The sequence below is a fragment of the Pleurodeles waltl genome, chromosome 9, assembly GCF_031143425.1.
Source record: "Pleurodeles waltl isolate 20211129_DDA chromosome 9, aPleWal1.hap1.20221129, whole genome shotgun sequence".
Classification (NCBI taxonomy): domain Eukaryota; kingdom Metazoa; phylum Chordata; class Amphibia; order Caudata; family Salamandridae; genus Pleurodeles; species Pleurodeles waltl.
Genome location: NC_090448.1, coordinates 1,013,387,941 through 1,013,403,211, shown reverse-complemented (window position 1 = coordinate 1,013,403,211; position 15,271 = coordinate 1,013,387,941). Strand labels below are relative to the sequence as shown.

Genomic DNA, 15,271 nt, shown 5'->3' with positions numbered 1-15,271 from the left:
AATGATTCTAGCTCAATAAAGCTACACACCAGCGAAACAGGTTTCCAGGTAGATTGTTAACTTAATTGTTTTAGTTTTTTGGGAATGATAGAGAACCAATTCTAGTTTGTCAGCACTACTCACGTCAGCAGATCGGTCCCAGTTTCGGACTTCTACGACATTATCTAACCATTAGTACTGCTGTTCAGCAAGTCTTGGAAGACATGTCTTTTTATCAATGATCCTCGGCATTCTCTAGCATTTTCACCACTAGTGGAGTCGGTTTAAAAAGTTGGAAGTTAAATATTCCATATGGCAGAAAGGTTAAACCAATAAGAAGATATATAAAATAAATGGTTACTCTCCAAGTGTTCTAGCATATGGATACTAACACTGCTGTCCTTGCCTTTCCTAGAATCTTTGAAATACCTGATTATCATACAGTTTTTCAGGATTAGAACAGCGAAACAGAAGCCATTTTAAAAGATTAAGTGGGGCTCTATATTTCTTTTCTATAGAATAAAGAACATGACATGTTTATCTATCTTTACCAGATAATCACACTTAAACGTGGGAGATATATGGTTTTATAACTGCCTACACCACAAGTCTCACACAACTTCTCTGACAGGTAAGTATCTTGTTCATTGTGTACATACAAAGAGGATGTCGTCATTGAAAATAACAATTGCATTTTATTTTATTTTCTTCTCTTTAGCAACAATTTTTGCAAGTCTGAACCCTGCAAGCAAAGTCCATCATTCTTATAGTGCTTCAGTTGACCGAACATTGCCCTTTTCAAGTTCACACTCCAACCCTGGATCCTTCATTCTTCCATCTTATCCCTTGTCATCGCCCAGAGCTAGTCCAAAACAAACCTCTCCTTCCAGTGGATCACCCAAGAAGTCTCAAGATCCATTTGTTGCCTTCTCAAATTCTTGGCCACTGAAAAACTTTGATGGGCGACCCAAGCCAGTGAGGCTTTCTAATCAGAAACTAGGTGAAATTGCAGGTAAACAATGTAATTTACCTTTTCAATTGAACATTATATATTTACAAATGCAAACAGCATTCGTGTGACAATGCATAATTTAAGGAGAATGTTACTGCAATGATGAGATAAAGGTGTGGATGACAAGCAGAGCTTTTTTACTTAACATTGTTTAAAAGGTCTGTACTCCTATAACTAAAATATAGATAATGCACTTAATATCTGCCTATTGTATGGTGTGCTTAGTAGTTTAAAGAATAATAGTAGCTAACAAGTATGTACATTTTGTTTGTTTTATGAATAATAAGCATTCATAGGATAGTCTTATGTTTCGTCAAGCATGCAAGCTAAAATATTAATGTGTCTGTATTTCTTAAAGATGCACCCAATCCCTGCAATAACAGTGTGTTAAGTAAACCTCCGGGCATGGTGTGGTGGTATTTAAGGGATGGGCGAGCTTTATGAATTTATGTGGCTGGTCAGAACTAGTGCAAGCTATGTGCGGGCAGTGTCAGCCTGTGTTCGATGAATGTAGTTTAAAAAAAAAATGTTTTTACATTCTTTTTATTGGGGTTTTCCATATATAGTAACATTAACATATACAACACTAACAGTCAGATATCGTTGAATAGCGTACATTGGAAGTATCCCTGCTTGCAGCCCTCCTTTGACGGGACTAGCCCTACCATGCCTTCAAATAGATAGTCCATCTAACATCACTGTTATCCTTGCTCTGCGCCCACCCAGGCACCGCAACGTGGCCCATCCTCAGCTGTGAAAGAAAAATAGGTAATACAAATTTACATATTAGCAAACACAGACCCTCACCACCCCCCTTATCAATACCATTGCAAGCAGTGCGGGTGCGGCAGGCCTTCCAGTACCAGCCAAGGGAGCCCAGTTCTTCAGTGTCTCCCACACATGATCAAGGAGAACACTTCCTGTTCCACACCCCTGGCTCCAGTCGCACAAGTTGGTCTGGAATGGACCCCAGATATACTGGGGGCGACTGCAACTGGGAAGGAGTTTGTCATATGTATCTGACTGCAGACTGCACTACGTCATATCCCTTCTCCACTCCCCTAGCGCTGGCAAAGGCCCCCTGTCACAGCATATAGCCACTCGCCTCTTTGCCAAGAGGAGCCCCACAGCCGTCAACCGTCTAGACACAGGTGGCAGCCGCCTGTCATAGCCATGCAGCGCCGGCATAGAGTCAGACTCCATCAGTACATTGCTAATGGAACTCAATTCCCTGAAGACCGCTTGCCCAAAAAGTTGTATGCCTGGACAAGACCATGCCATATGTAGAAATCTGGCTACATCCTCTGAGCATCTAGAGCACTTCGTGTTATCATGGAGGCTACACCTGTGTAACCTGGACGGGGTGTAATATACCTGTTTGAGGTATTTGAAGTGTATGAGTCTATGCCTTCCATTGAGGGAGAGGGTTTTAGTTTCTGAGCAACATTAGGCCCATTGCTTATCATCCATAATGGTTCCCAGTTCCCTTTGCCATGCTAGCCGAGCCCTGGACACTTCCAATCTGAACGCTTCCTTAGTTATGTCATACAGCCTTGATTTGATGTGACCTGGTGTGGAGTGGTGCAGCAGCGATGACAGGGAAGGGACTGGAGGAGGCTCAAGTAGATTGTCCCCCGGTAGTTCCCACATCCCAGCACATGCTCTATAATAATAGAACCTAATCAGAGGTGTGATATTAACCTTGTCGCGCTGCACCTCCTCCCAGTTTCATAGATGACCTTCCTCAAACATGTCTCCCACAGTGACAATACCCAAATCCTGTAGTGCTTTAACAGCACCCTGCTCCCTTGTCATCGGTAACCAAGTACACCAAGCCAGAGGTATGGCTGGTGAGTATAGCAAGGAACTTGCCTGCTTCTCCATTAACTTCTGCCAAGCATATAACTAGTGTTCAGCGAGTCCAGCATCCCATACCATCACCTCTGCCTATCAAACAGAGCTCGAGGCAAGTTATCAGGAACCCAGTGCACCTCAGTTGCATCAAAAACCAGGCAAAGTGGAATTGGGGGGTGGGGGGTACTGAAACCAGAACCAAACTTCCTATAGGGTGTTTTTGTCCTTCAAAGAAATAAGCACATTTTGGGTTCCTTCTGCATCTCAAAATATGTTGCTTGTCCTATGTTCTTACCTTCAGCTTGGCCGGGGCAAGAATACCCTGTCTTTTGGCGTAAAATTCTTCTTAGTTCCTCTGAGTGGTTTTCTTTTTGCGGTCATTATTTTATTTATTTGGTGGCTGGGTGGGTGGTTGAGGTAGGACAGGAGAACATTTAAGAGATTGTGGACACAGCTCTGTTTCCTTGTGGTAGGTAACTTGAAAAGGTCCTTTTGTGCGCAAAAGTTTTATTTAGTTGATAAAATGCATAGCACAAGTGTCTCTGTGTTGTTCTTATCTACGTTAAGTCCGTCTTTGTGTTTTGTGTAGGTGATCATTTCCAGGAGACACAGTCTCCACTTCCCCTCAAACCAGCTCTGGTGAGAACATCTTCACGAGGAAGCCTGAATGCAAACAAGCCTTTTCCTCCGATCACAAGGGGTCCAAGCCCGCTGCCAGAGAAAAGGGATTTTAGCCCAGCACAAATAAGAAAAGAAGCTGATGATGCTTGGAGTAGTGAAAAAGACAAGAAGCTTGCAATTGATCTTTCGGAATTGAATGTCAAAGATGATCTAGATCATGAAGAGGTCGGAGTCACAAAAGAAGTTTTTCACTTTACATTGTAAATTGTTCGTCCTCTGTTTATACATGTCAAAAACTGATGAACAGTTGCATACTTCTATTTTGCATGTTTTATGCTGGTTATTAAATGCTTATTATAAAATGGTATGTGAAGCTTCCCTAAAATGATTGGTTAATTGGTGTAAGCTGATTTGCTTGAGAATTCTCTAGTAAAAAGTTGTTCTCTATGTACTGACGAATGGGAGGTAGCTTTAATAATGAGTAAACATTCTGCATATCTGTTAGACTTACATTTCAACTGAAGAATTTAAAGCAGTTATTTTTATTTGTGACAATACACCAGTGTTCTGACAAGAAGTCTTTTGAGATGGTCAATGAATGTAAAATCAAATGGCTTTAGTACTTTGGGTTGAAATAACTCAAAATGCAAACACTGAAATTAGTTATAGTACTATGTATAAAGTCATTACTCTTCCCTTTTCCTGGAGAAAAATAATCAATGTTTCACTACAAAATGTACCTTTATTTTGTTACCTTACACCACCCCGCCTACCGTCCCACTCCTCATTCTGCATTTCCTTACTTGAGACAAAGCCTTAGAAGGCACCTGGCAGTAAACCCTTTATTCCCCTGTCAGTGCACCACTGTGCTCCCCATTACTTTTTTCCAGACCTCCATACCAGTTATCTCTATCCCACATCTTGTATTGAAAAATCATTGTTTCTAGCTTCTGTTCACAGGGTAGGACATGGATGCTCCTGTCTAATGGCATACATATTTCTAGATTTTTCTCCTTTTCTTGCCATACTTCGTAGGCATTTCGCATCTCAATGGTAAAATTCTTTCCTTAGAGGGCGACTGAGTGAGTCGGGTATCATGTAAGGCACACCGGTAATTTCGTTTTCGACTTTGGTGGGGGGGAAAGGGGGGTGGAGGTTTTTAGCTCATTGGACTGAGCTACTAATTCAGGTTTAAGTTTGTACCCACCTACAGTAATTTTTAGTATTAGTATTTCGGCCAGTCTCAAACCACCAGCTTCAGTTTTTTCCCCATTGTTTTCTTCATATTCAGTTCATGACTGAATATTATTGTGCTAAAGCACAGTTGTACACATTTGGGTCACCAGTTTAATAAAATGTGAAGCTTTCTTTTATTTGCCACAGTGCCTGTAGAATATGGTTAGTGTAGTGCATCTTTGATTTTTTACCTGCCAGCCTTAAAAATCTGAGAAAAACAGACTATTCCTACTAGGGTAAATGTTTACTGCGTTTTGACTAACAGACAGACCAACAGACACACCATGCCTCACCCCTTTTTTCTTTAAAAGACTTGCTAGACGTGCTGTTGGAGGAGAAATTGTGGATGTACCATAGGTTAGGCTGCCTATAGCTAAATATTTAGAACTGTTTGGCCCACAGGTGAAAAATAGCACATGTGAAGAGGACACCAAAGGGTAAATGCCATTGCCACAGATACTAGCCCCCAGAAAATGCTTCTGAGTGAGACGTTGTCTAGAAGGTACTCTGGAAGAGAAGCAACTATGCAATCTGCAACCACTGTGGTTTGTAAACAGAAATTCAACTCAAACCATTATTTCACACCAACAGAGTTCAAGTCATTATATGGTACCACACATTTTCTGAGTAATAAGAGTATGTAACTTGTCTTTGAATTGATTATATACTGTCAATATCACATTTCTTTTACATTTTTGATTTCAGATGATAAGTTCTCTTAGGTCGTTGCGTAACAGTGCTGCCAAGAAGAGGGCAAAACTGAGTGGCAGTACGTCAGACCTTGAAAGTCCAGACTCTCTGAAACTAGATCTGACTCTGGATTCCCATTCACGCACATCATCTCCAACCCTCAGTCCTTATAGTGAAAGTGGCATTTACAGCTTGGACTCTCTCACTTCACCGCCATCTCCCACTGTCTCAGGGAAGAAAATGTGAGTTCTTGTGCAACTAATTACTTGAACACTTGTATAGCTTTCATTCAAATTAACAAAATTACATTATGTTAATTCTCTTTCTTTTTTGTGCAGTGATTTGTTTCACTTACTTGCATTTCTTACTTTGTAGTCCTACTACCAAATGCACACTGAAATACAAAACCACAATGCTTTTTTTAAAAAATACTTCTACATGCAAATTTCTCTTCTCGTGGTTCTGCTCGTGCTGAAATGGCTGTCCTATGTTTGAATATAGCTTTATGGCTCCAACTCTCAACTTGATGCTGGTACATGCTCTGGCACAGGTGCTTTTTATGTGACCTTTCACTGATTGGGAATCAATGGAATTTCAGTTTTTAGAAGAATGTTTTGCAGTGCTTTTAGGACAGTATTTCAAATAAGAGGCCAGACTGTCATAGCTATCTCTCCAGAGGCCCATCTTCAGGCCCCCAGAATTCCTTGCCTTTGGATTTGAATCCTGTGAACGCATCCAGGCCTACTTCCACTTGTGAGTTCTTGCATTCAATTGCTTCATTCTAGAGGAAGTCTTCAAGTTATGGATATTTCAAACTGAGAGCTTATCTTGATCTTGATGTCACTTCTGACCTGAAACAGATCATCTGGTTGGTTGCGGAAGCCATTCCCTGAATCAAACCTCGACGTCATCTTCTGAACTGTGTCCTACTTAAATGGACATGAGCTTGTTGCTGATGTCCGGCTCAGCTGTGGCTCAATCTGCCACTGCTCGGTCCGTTTCTGGCTTTTCTGTCCCCTGCACTGACCCCACCCGAGGGGCATCTATTGCACCCAGGCTTTGCCTACTATTCTTATTTTGAAGGTACAGTTTGGGTGTGAGATTCGCATATGGGCTGCCCAAATGTGTCCATTTCTTAGCAGTCAGGCTATTTCAACCAATCATTTCACTTAAGGAAACACTGCACAGTTCCTCTGTATCGTGAATGATCTCCTCTTCTATTAAGTTTTGCCGTATTGTTGACTGTCTCCAACATTTTTAAATTCTCAGAACCAAGCTGCCCAGAAGTAAATATACCCTTTTAAAATAAACACATTGATTTTGATTGGCTGGTAAAACATTTTTTGGGACATTGATGAATAAGGTACCTTTTTGTTTTTTGTTTTTGCATGATATGTCTCAAAACTCTCCAAAGTGTTTCCCAAAACAAACCACATAACTCGCTGGAGCCGAGTGTTTGAGGCTGCAGGGACAAGCAGGTTCAGGACTCCCAGTCGCACCTATGCATGTCTATGGCCACTGCACTTGTTAATGAAGCTAAAGAAAAGCTCTGTCCATAAACATACCTCTTTCGTAAGATGGCCTTATAGAACTGTTAAGTTTATGGGGTTTCATTAATAAACAAACACTCCAGAACCTTATTTACAGTATGCCTGTTTGGCCAGTCAGTAGGGGACAGTGTGGTCCACTACCAAATAATCCCTTTTAGGGTACAAAATACAGAAATACATGGTTTGTCATGTTTTCCCATGGAATCATTGCGGTTATACAATGAAATTGAATACTATGGGCTAGATATATGCAGATGGGAGCTAGAACCAACATTTGCATAAAGATGTAGTGACAATCCACTTGAATGTGTTCCTGGGCAATATTTCCCACTGTGAATGTTGTGGTGGAGCATCGGAAAAGGCAGACGACTAATGTAGAATCCCTTGACATGAGGCGTACATTTTGACATTCATATGAAAAGGTGCATACATAGCTAATCCTCAGTAGTGTCAAATTTGATGTGTAAGATCTTTGAAGGAATATATTTGAAGCTCTAATGACTAAAATGAAATCAGTCAGGAATGTTACCTCTTAGGGTTACCAACGTAGATGAGATCAGTGTCTGTGTTATATTTTTGGTGTGGAAATCAAGCACACCAAAATGACATCTGAGGAATATTTACATTCCTTTTTTCAGTTTATTAGACCTTCACTAAAAAAACTCTGAGAGAGTTCCTCTAATCATTAAGTGTTGGAGACTAAGGGTGGTATATCCTTTCAAAGGCTCTAACGGTTGTCATGCTGGTATTGATGCATGAGCCTGAACAAAATCAGGAACCTTGCAGGAGTACTAACTGTTAAACTACAACGCAGACTACAAGCCCACTTTGGCCTCAGTGCAGAAAAATCAGATTTCATGGTGGGCAGCCCTGGGTCCTCTAGGCAATCAATAGAGGCTCAATGGCTATTGCTGACACTCATACGCCAAGGAATAAAGAGAGATTACTGATTGGAGAGAACATTATTACATGACAAGGGGCAAGAATTTGCCCAACCGCTGATAAAAGTCCTGGGGAATCTGAATTTAGATAGTCTCCACCATAACAAGCATTAGCAGAGGATGGATACTTAACTGGATATTCCTCACCTTTTAGACAGATCGCAAAGCAATACCTGTCAAAAGGTGGAGCATCTCAGGAGTGGGATTACACCAGAAAGTCCTGCTGGATTGGGCAGACAAAACGGCCCTTACTGGAAACCTTATTGTTGGGACAGTAGTGTCAGGAGAAGGTGTATACATACTCCTGTGTAGCAGCTTGGCAGATGTTGAACACCAGAACATCTTTTGCCAATGCTATCTTGGCTGACTTGGCTTTGATGGAATGAGCAGAGAGCCTCACAGGAGGCTAATTTTTGGTCAGGCCAGAGCATGTTTTTATGCACAGTAGTATTCACTGACGCAAGGTTTGATTCTGGATCACCCTCCCCTTCTTAGCACCAGCAACACAGATAAAGGTGGTCTTCAACCATGTGCTCTTTCATGAGCTCTTTGGGTCCAGTCGGTGAAGCCTCTTCTCCTTAATGGGATGAGCCTGACAAAAAACAAGAGGGACCATCCCACATGAAAAGTCTTGCATTTGATTTGATGTGATGGCTAATACTAATATTTGTAGTCAGAGGATAGTGTTAATGCACATTGTCATCCTTCGGCGCTATGAACTGTTCTTGAAGGCCGTCCCAGATCATTGAAATGGGCCTCTTACATAGTCCTCTATATTCTTCCCTGTGAAGTGCCACACTCTCAACAGAGCCCCATTTTTGTACCTCTTCGCACCAACTCAGAATACGGGGTGGAGTGGGCGATTTCCATCACCTAGTGATCTGTCATTTGGCCAGTAGGAGTGTCAAATCAATAAAGCGTGTTTCAGTCTTGGACGTCTTGGGCCTGGGATATAATCTCAGTTTGCAATGTTCTGCAGTGTCCCAATAGTGTTTGTCCATCAAGGCCGTAAGTGAGCTGGTTACCTCTGTCCAATAAAAAATTAGGGTGGGCCACGACCATAACATGTAAGAGATTTGCATCTTCAGTCTGGCATTAAGGGTATAAAGATGTGGGTGTGGGGAATATGTGGGGTATTCTAACTGATGTGAGATACTTAAACCATGTGTTCCGAGGTACTATACTAGGATACTCTAAAAGGGATTGCCATTCTTTGTCATGAAATGGACACCCAATATCTGTTTCCCAAGCCTCTCGCAGCATGGTCCGAGATATCTGCAGGTGGCAGTGCAGGCCCCTACATAGCCATCTAACCAGGTGTCCTCCCACGATCATTTCCTATACTGCGTGTACCAATTCATGAGTGACTGGTTCGTCTCCTGTTGGAGACCAATACTGTTCTATGCAGTGTAGTATGCTGGCATGTGTTAGGAACAGGGAACCAGGTAAGTTATGAAGTTGCATGAAGTCTCTATATGGAATTAAGGTCCCGGTCTCAAACAAATCACCCACTGTGGAGATTTCAGTTTCCGTCCAGGACTCTGAGGTATAAATTTTGAGGACACCACGCTGCGCTGGGATGCCCCAGTGTGAGATATTAGGGGAGTCTTTTGCGGGTGAATTTACATGCAGTTTTCCAGTATTGTATGGTATTGCGTAATAATAGGGGTCATTTGCGAGATCTCCGACACTCAGGAAGTTACAATGCATGTGCGTAGTGTAGATATTGTTTAGTCTTATTTCTTGCAGGTGAAACCCCGCTAACCAGTAGGAGAGCAACTGCAGCTGGGCTACTATACAGTAATATTAGAAGTCATATGATCAAAATGGGAGGCATATAGAAACACATTTGACTAGTGAGGAAGGAGGATTATCATCTGTACTCTCAGGAGGGGTGGGGAGGCAGGAGAGACTGGACGAGGCACGAGAGTAGATTTAAGATCAGTGGTTGGGTACTGTTGGTCGATGGCCGGATGCTATTGTGTACCTTGGTTGAGATACCATGTCTATGTAATTGAAATGTGTTCCAATGTATGCTGAGCTTTGTCTATAATAAAAAAGAGTTAAAAAAAAAAAAAAAAAATAGAGTAATATTAGAAGTCAGGTGCCCTGAGACTGCCCTTCTCTGGAGGCAACCGAATTTTGGACAGTATAACAAAATAATATAACCACTGCGGAGGCATGACCATCTTCGAAAGGGGCAATCTACCTTGTATTGAGAGGGGCAGGGAAATCCAGAATTTTACTTGGGCTCTGTAAGGAAATGCCTCCTTGGCATGGTTACCCCCTGACTTTTTGCCTTTGCTGATGCCAAGTTATGATTTGAAAGTGTGCAGAGGCCTGCTAATCAGGCCCCAGCACCAGTGTTCTTTCCCTAACCTGTACCTTTGTTTCCACAATTGGCACACCCTGGCATCCAGGTAAGTCCCTTGTAACTGGTACCTCTGGTACCAAGGGCCCTGATGCCAGGGAAGGTCTCTAAGGGCTGAGCATGTCTTATGCCACCCTGGGGACCCCTCACACAGCACAGACACACTGCTTGCCAGCTTGTGTGTGCTAGTGGGGATAAAACGACTAAGTTGACATGGCACTCCCCTCGGGGTGCCATGCCAACCTCGCACTGCCTATAGGTATAGATAAGTCACCCCTCTAGCAGGCCTTACAGCCCTAAGGCAGGGTGCACTATACCATAGGTGAGGGCATAAGTGCATGAGCACTATGCCCCTACAGTGTCTAAGCAAAACCTTGGACATTGTAAGTGCAGGGTACCCTTAAGAGTATATGGTCTGGGAGTCTGTCATGCAGAAACTCCACAGCACCATAATGGCTACACTGAAAACTGTGACATTTGGTATCAAACTTGGGCTGACTAGTTTTAGCAGCCTGCCACACACCAGACATGTTGCTGGCCACATGGGGAGAGTGCCTTTGTCACTCTGTGGCTAGTAACAAAGCCTGTACTGGGTGGAGGTGCCTCTCACTTCCCCCTGCAGGAACTGTAACACCTGGCGGTGATCCTCAAAGGCTCACCCCCTTTGTTACAGCACCCCAGGGCACTCTAGCTAGTGGAGTTGCCCGCCATTGGCTACTAACCCCCCAGACCTAAACACACCCCTAAATTGTGTATTCAGGGGCTCCCAGAACACATCAAGATAGATTCCTGCAACCTAAGAAGACGAAGGACTGCTGAGCTGAAAAACCTGCAGAGAAGACTGAGACACCAACTGCTTTGGCCCCAGCTCCACCGGCCTGTCTTCCCCACTTCAGAAGAACTGCTCCAGCGACGCGTTCCACAGGGTCCAGCGATCTCTGAAGCCTCAGAGGACTACCCTGCATCTAAAAGGACCAAGAACTCCCGAGGACAGCGGCTCTGCTCAAAGAAGGAAGCATCTTTGCAACAAAGAAGCAACTTTGAAAGAACACACGTTTCCCGCCGGAAGCGTGAGACTTTGCACTCTGCACCCGGCTCGACTTGTGGAGAACAAACACTACAGGGAGGACTCCCCGGCGACTGCCAGCCTGTGAGTAGCCAGAGTTGACCCCCCTGAGCCCCCACAGCGACGCCTGCCGAGGGAATCCAGAGGCTCCCCCTGAACGCGACTGCCTGCTTCAAAGACCCGACGGCTAGTAAGGACACTGCACCCGCAGCCCCCAGGACCTGAAGGATCCAACCTCCAGTGCAGGAGCGACCCCCAGGTGGCCCTCTCCCCTGCCCGGTGGTGGCTACCCCGAGGAGCCCCCCCCCCCTTGCCTGCCTGCATCGCTGAAGAGACCCCTTGGTCTCCCATTGAATCCTATTACAAACCCAATGCCTGTTTTCACACTGCACCCGGCCGCCCCCGTGCCGCTGAGGGTGTACTTTTTGTACTGACTTGTGACCCCCAAGGGTGCCCTACAACACCCCCCCCCGCTCCCCAGGTCTGCTGTCCGAATGCGCGGGTACTTACCTGCTGGCAGACTGGAACCGGGGCACCCCCTTCTCCATTGAAGCCTATGTATTTTGGGCACCACTTTGACCTCTGCATCTGACCGGCCCTGAGCTGCTGGTGTGGTAACTTTGGGGTTGCCCGGAACCCCCAACGGTGGGCTACCTTGGACCCAACGCTGAACCCTGTAGGTGGTTTACTTACCTGCAAATCTAACAAACACTTACCTCCCCCAGGAACTGTTGAAAATTGCACAGTGTTTAGTTTTAAAATAGCTTATTGCCATTTGTGTGAAAACTGTATATCCTATTTTGCTAATTCAAAGTTCCTAAAGTTCCTAAGTGAAATACCTTTCATTTAAAGTATTGTTTGTAAATCTTGAACCTGTGGTTCTTAAAATAAACTAAGAAAATATTTTTTTCTATATAAAAAAAACTATTGGCCTGGAATTGTCTTTGAGTGTGTGTTCCCCATTTATTGCCTGTGTGTGTACAACAAATTCTTAACACTACCCTCTGGTAAGCCTACTGCTCGACCACACTACCACAAAATACAGCATTAGAATTATCTCTTTTTGGCACTATCTTACCTCTAAGGGGAATCCTTGGACTCTGTGCATGCTATTTCTTACTTTGAAATAGTACATACAGAGCCAACTTCCTACAGGCTCTTAATGCTGTAATAGCCCTGATTGGATTTCTGTTGAGGTTGTCTGCTTGAGTGTGGTATATTCGGATACCCAGGTATCTAAATGTGTCACAGGCTACTAGAATGGTGTCTGTCTCCAGGGGTGTTACATCCTGGGAATCCCTTCATTAAAAAAAAATAATAATAATAACATTTACAATAAAATAAAAAGCCTAAGAATTAGAATGGTTGACACTTAGACAAGAGAGGTCATCAAATTTCTGTAGTAACACAGAGATCAGGTTAAGGTCTATGGTGAGGTCTAGTGTGTGTGTATATGATCATATCATCTGCATATAATGATACCGCATGTGATTTAGGTCCATTAGTAATATTCCAGTCTATAGATTTTTGTCGGATCTTGTGGGCGAAGAGCTTCATCACCAGGACTAATAATAGAGGGGACAACGGACATTCCTGTCGCATGTCCCGGCTTATTGAGTATGGTGAGGAAACATGCGCCCAGGCTGTTGGGTTGGTGCACAGTACCCTAATCCAGCGTATAAATGTGGAGGCAATATTGAACTTTTGCAATACGGTGAACATGCATTCCCTGTCTAGGGAGTCAAATGCGTGCTGTAAATCCAAGGAGAGACATCCTGCATTAGGGAAAGTATCCCTAGCTGTTTCCATGACTTGGTATAATTGACGTATGCTTAATGAGGTGTTTTTACAGGGTATGAAGCCACACAGATCTTTGTCTATTAGGTCTGGAAGAAGGGGGTGCAGTCTCTGCCCCAGCGACTTACTGAGTACTTTATATTCTGAAGTTAAAAGGGATAGTGGACTATAAGATGAGAGGTCGTCTGGGGGCTGAGGTTTGCGCAGGATGGTAACCAGTGCCTGGCTTGTGGATGGTAGAGATGCCTTATAGAGTGTCTCTAATTGTGTAACCAAGCGCGTTGCAAATGTGGAATAAAATCTGAATGGTAAACCATCAATGAATACCAAAAGGGTTCACTGAAAAGCAGTAGATCAAGGAGCAGGACAGAGACTGAACTGAGAACAAAGAAACAACCCATCTCCAATTCGGTTCCCCTACGTAGAATCCCACATTATAATAGAAAAGGAAAAGGTCAAGAATTTATATTATCTTTCAGTCGTAAAAAATGCATATCAAACATTTTCTATAGTCAAAATCATTTTTTTATTATTCACTTGTACTCATAATTATAATAATTAATGACATCATTTATATTTCTCAATCTGTAGGACCTAAATATCATGCTCCCTAATAAATGCATCCATTATACATATCCTCACACCTCACAATCAAATCAATATTTTTCTTCTCAAAAGAACCCCCCCCCCCCCAAAAGAATTGAAGCCTCTGCTCCCACTGGTAGTCTTTTATGATGCATGCATTATTTCGGCATGCCCGACCTTCTGCATTCTCTGTCCTCTCATTTAAGGCCGCCATTTGTTTGCTAAGATCCGCCAGGATAGTGGCATGCGACTCCTGAAGTGGAGCCAAATCCAAGATATCTGCCGCTTTTAGTCTGTCATTTGCCTTACGATGTTCCTCTCGCAGTACACCAAGGTCTGCTGCCAACTAGTCAATGCAATGTTAAATATCTGTTCTCAAGGATCATATCTAGTTTATATGAATGGGTATCCAGGGTGGTTACAGGATGCAGTCTTCTTGTGTGCGAGTGGGAGAGCCCTCCGAATCATTTTTCTGTGATATCTCGCAAGCATTGGTAGGATGATGGCACATTTTTGGTGTGGCCCATGGTAGTTAAGTAATGATCAGTAGCACTGGAGAGGCACCTGTACGGCATGTCAGCACGAGTATCAAATATTGTGGGTACTTGAAGGAGCGCACAGCGAACAGTTTGCAGCCACCAACAGTTGTGTACATAAGTCTCAGCGCTCCCACCACAGTGGTGCAGTGTTTCACTTTGATGTAATCTGATGCCGGCTCTCTTAAGCTCCAGGGCCAACACTCCGTATCAGTGGTGAAGGAAGACTAAGTGTGGGTGTACCCCTGCCCACTTCAGTTAGTTGCACTAGGCTCTAGTAGCAAACAGGTGTCTCAACGAGTGTTGGTCTATGTATAATCAGTACCGCAGAACATCAGGTAGGTAAGGCGGAGGGATTTCATGTGGCTTCATGAGGCCCCCTTGGTGATCAGCGATGTGGAACTGTTGGTCTCACCAGGCTGCAATCAATGTAGGAGAGTATGTGGTGGTGAGGCCGGAGGCATCCACAACTAAGCTAGGTAATTGTACCTTGGGCGCACACAAGTCCCAACCCCTTCTCTGCAGCAATCAGTCTACTGGGTGAGGGATTGTGGTGGGAGGGGTTAGACATTGGCACCCTTGCCCTCCCGATGCCGTTGGGTTTCCGGCCATATGGCACAGCTTTGGTTCCAGCTTCTATTCCTCCACCCAACTGTTCTTCTCCCAGCAGGCAACTTGCTGCTCTTACCAGGGATCGCTGCTTCTATAGGGCATCTCGGGCAATCAGGCAGACGCCCGGTTCATGTGCGCGGTCCAGACGCGAAGAGCTCACCTCTCCGATGCAGTGGTATGGAACAGGTCATGGCCTTTGGGCACATGTCTCAGCTTGAAGTCCCCAAGTGGGGAGGGTTTGGGTGCCAGGAATCGGTGCTCCATGGCCGTGGATTGGGACGACTCTGGTCACTCTGCAGGTTTCATGAGCCTGCCGCCCGGGCCGCTATCTCAGCTCTGTGAGAGTCAACCTACAGTGTGTCCCAGGTTCCGATGCGAGGGTCAATACTGCTGCAACGTGGTTCTCTAAAAGGTGTTCTGT

General features: G+C 44.1%; 1 protein-coding gene across 2 annotated transcripts in view; it reads left to right on the top strand.

The window, feature by feature from the left end:
* The window catches only part of TOGARAM1 (TOG array regulator of axonemal microtubules 1), a 489,673-nt gene that overhangs the window by 135,009 nt on the left and 339,393 nt on the right, over positions 1–15,271 (top strand). For both annotated transcript variants that reach the window (XM_069208622.1, XM_069208621.1), the window contains exons 4-6: positions 698–991; positions 3,435–3,691; positions 5,408–5,634. In XM_069208622.1, coding sequence (XP_069064723.1) covers positions 698–991; positions 3,435–3,691; positions 5,408–5,634 — 778 coding nt within the window. The remainder of the gene's footprint in view (positions 1–697; positions 992–3,434; positions 3,692–5,407; positions 5,635–15,271) is intronic.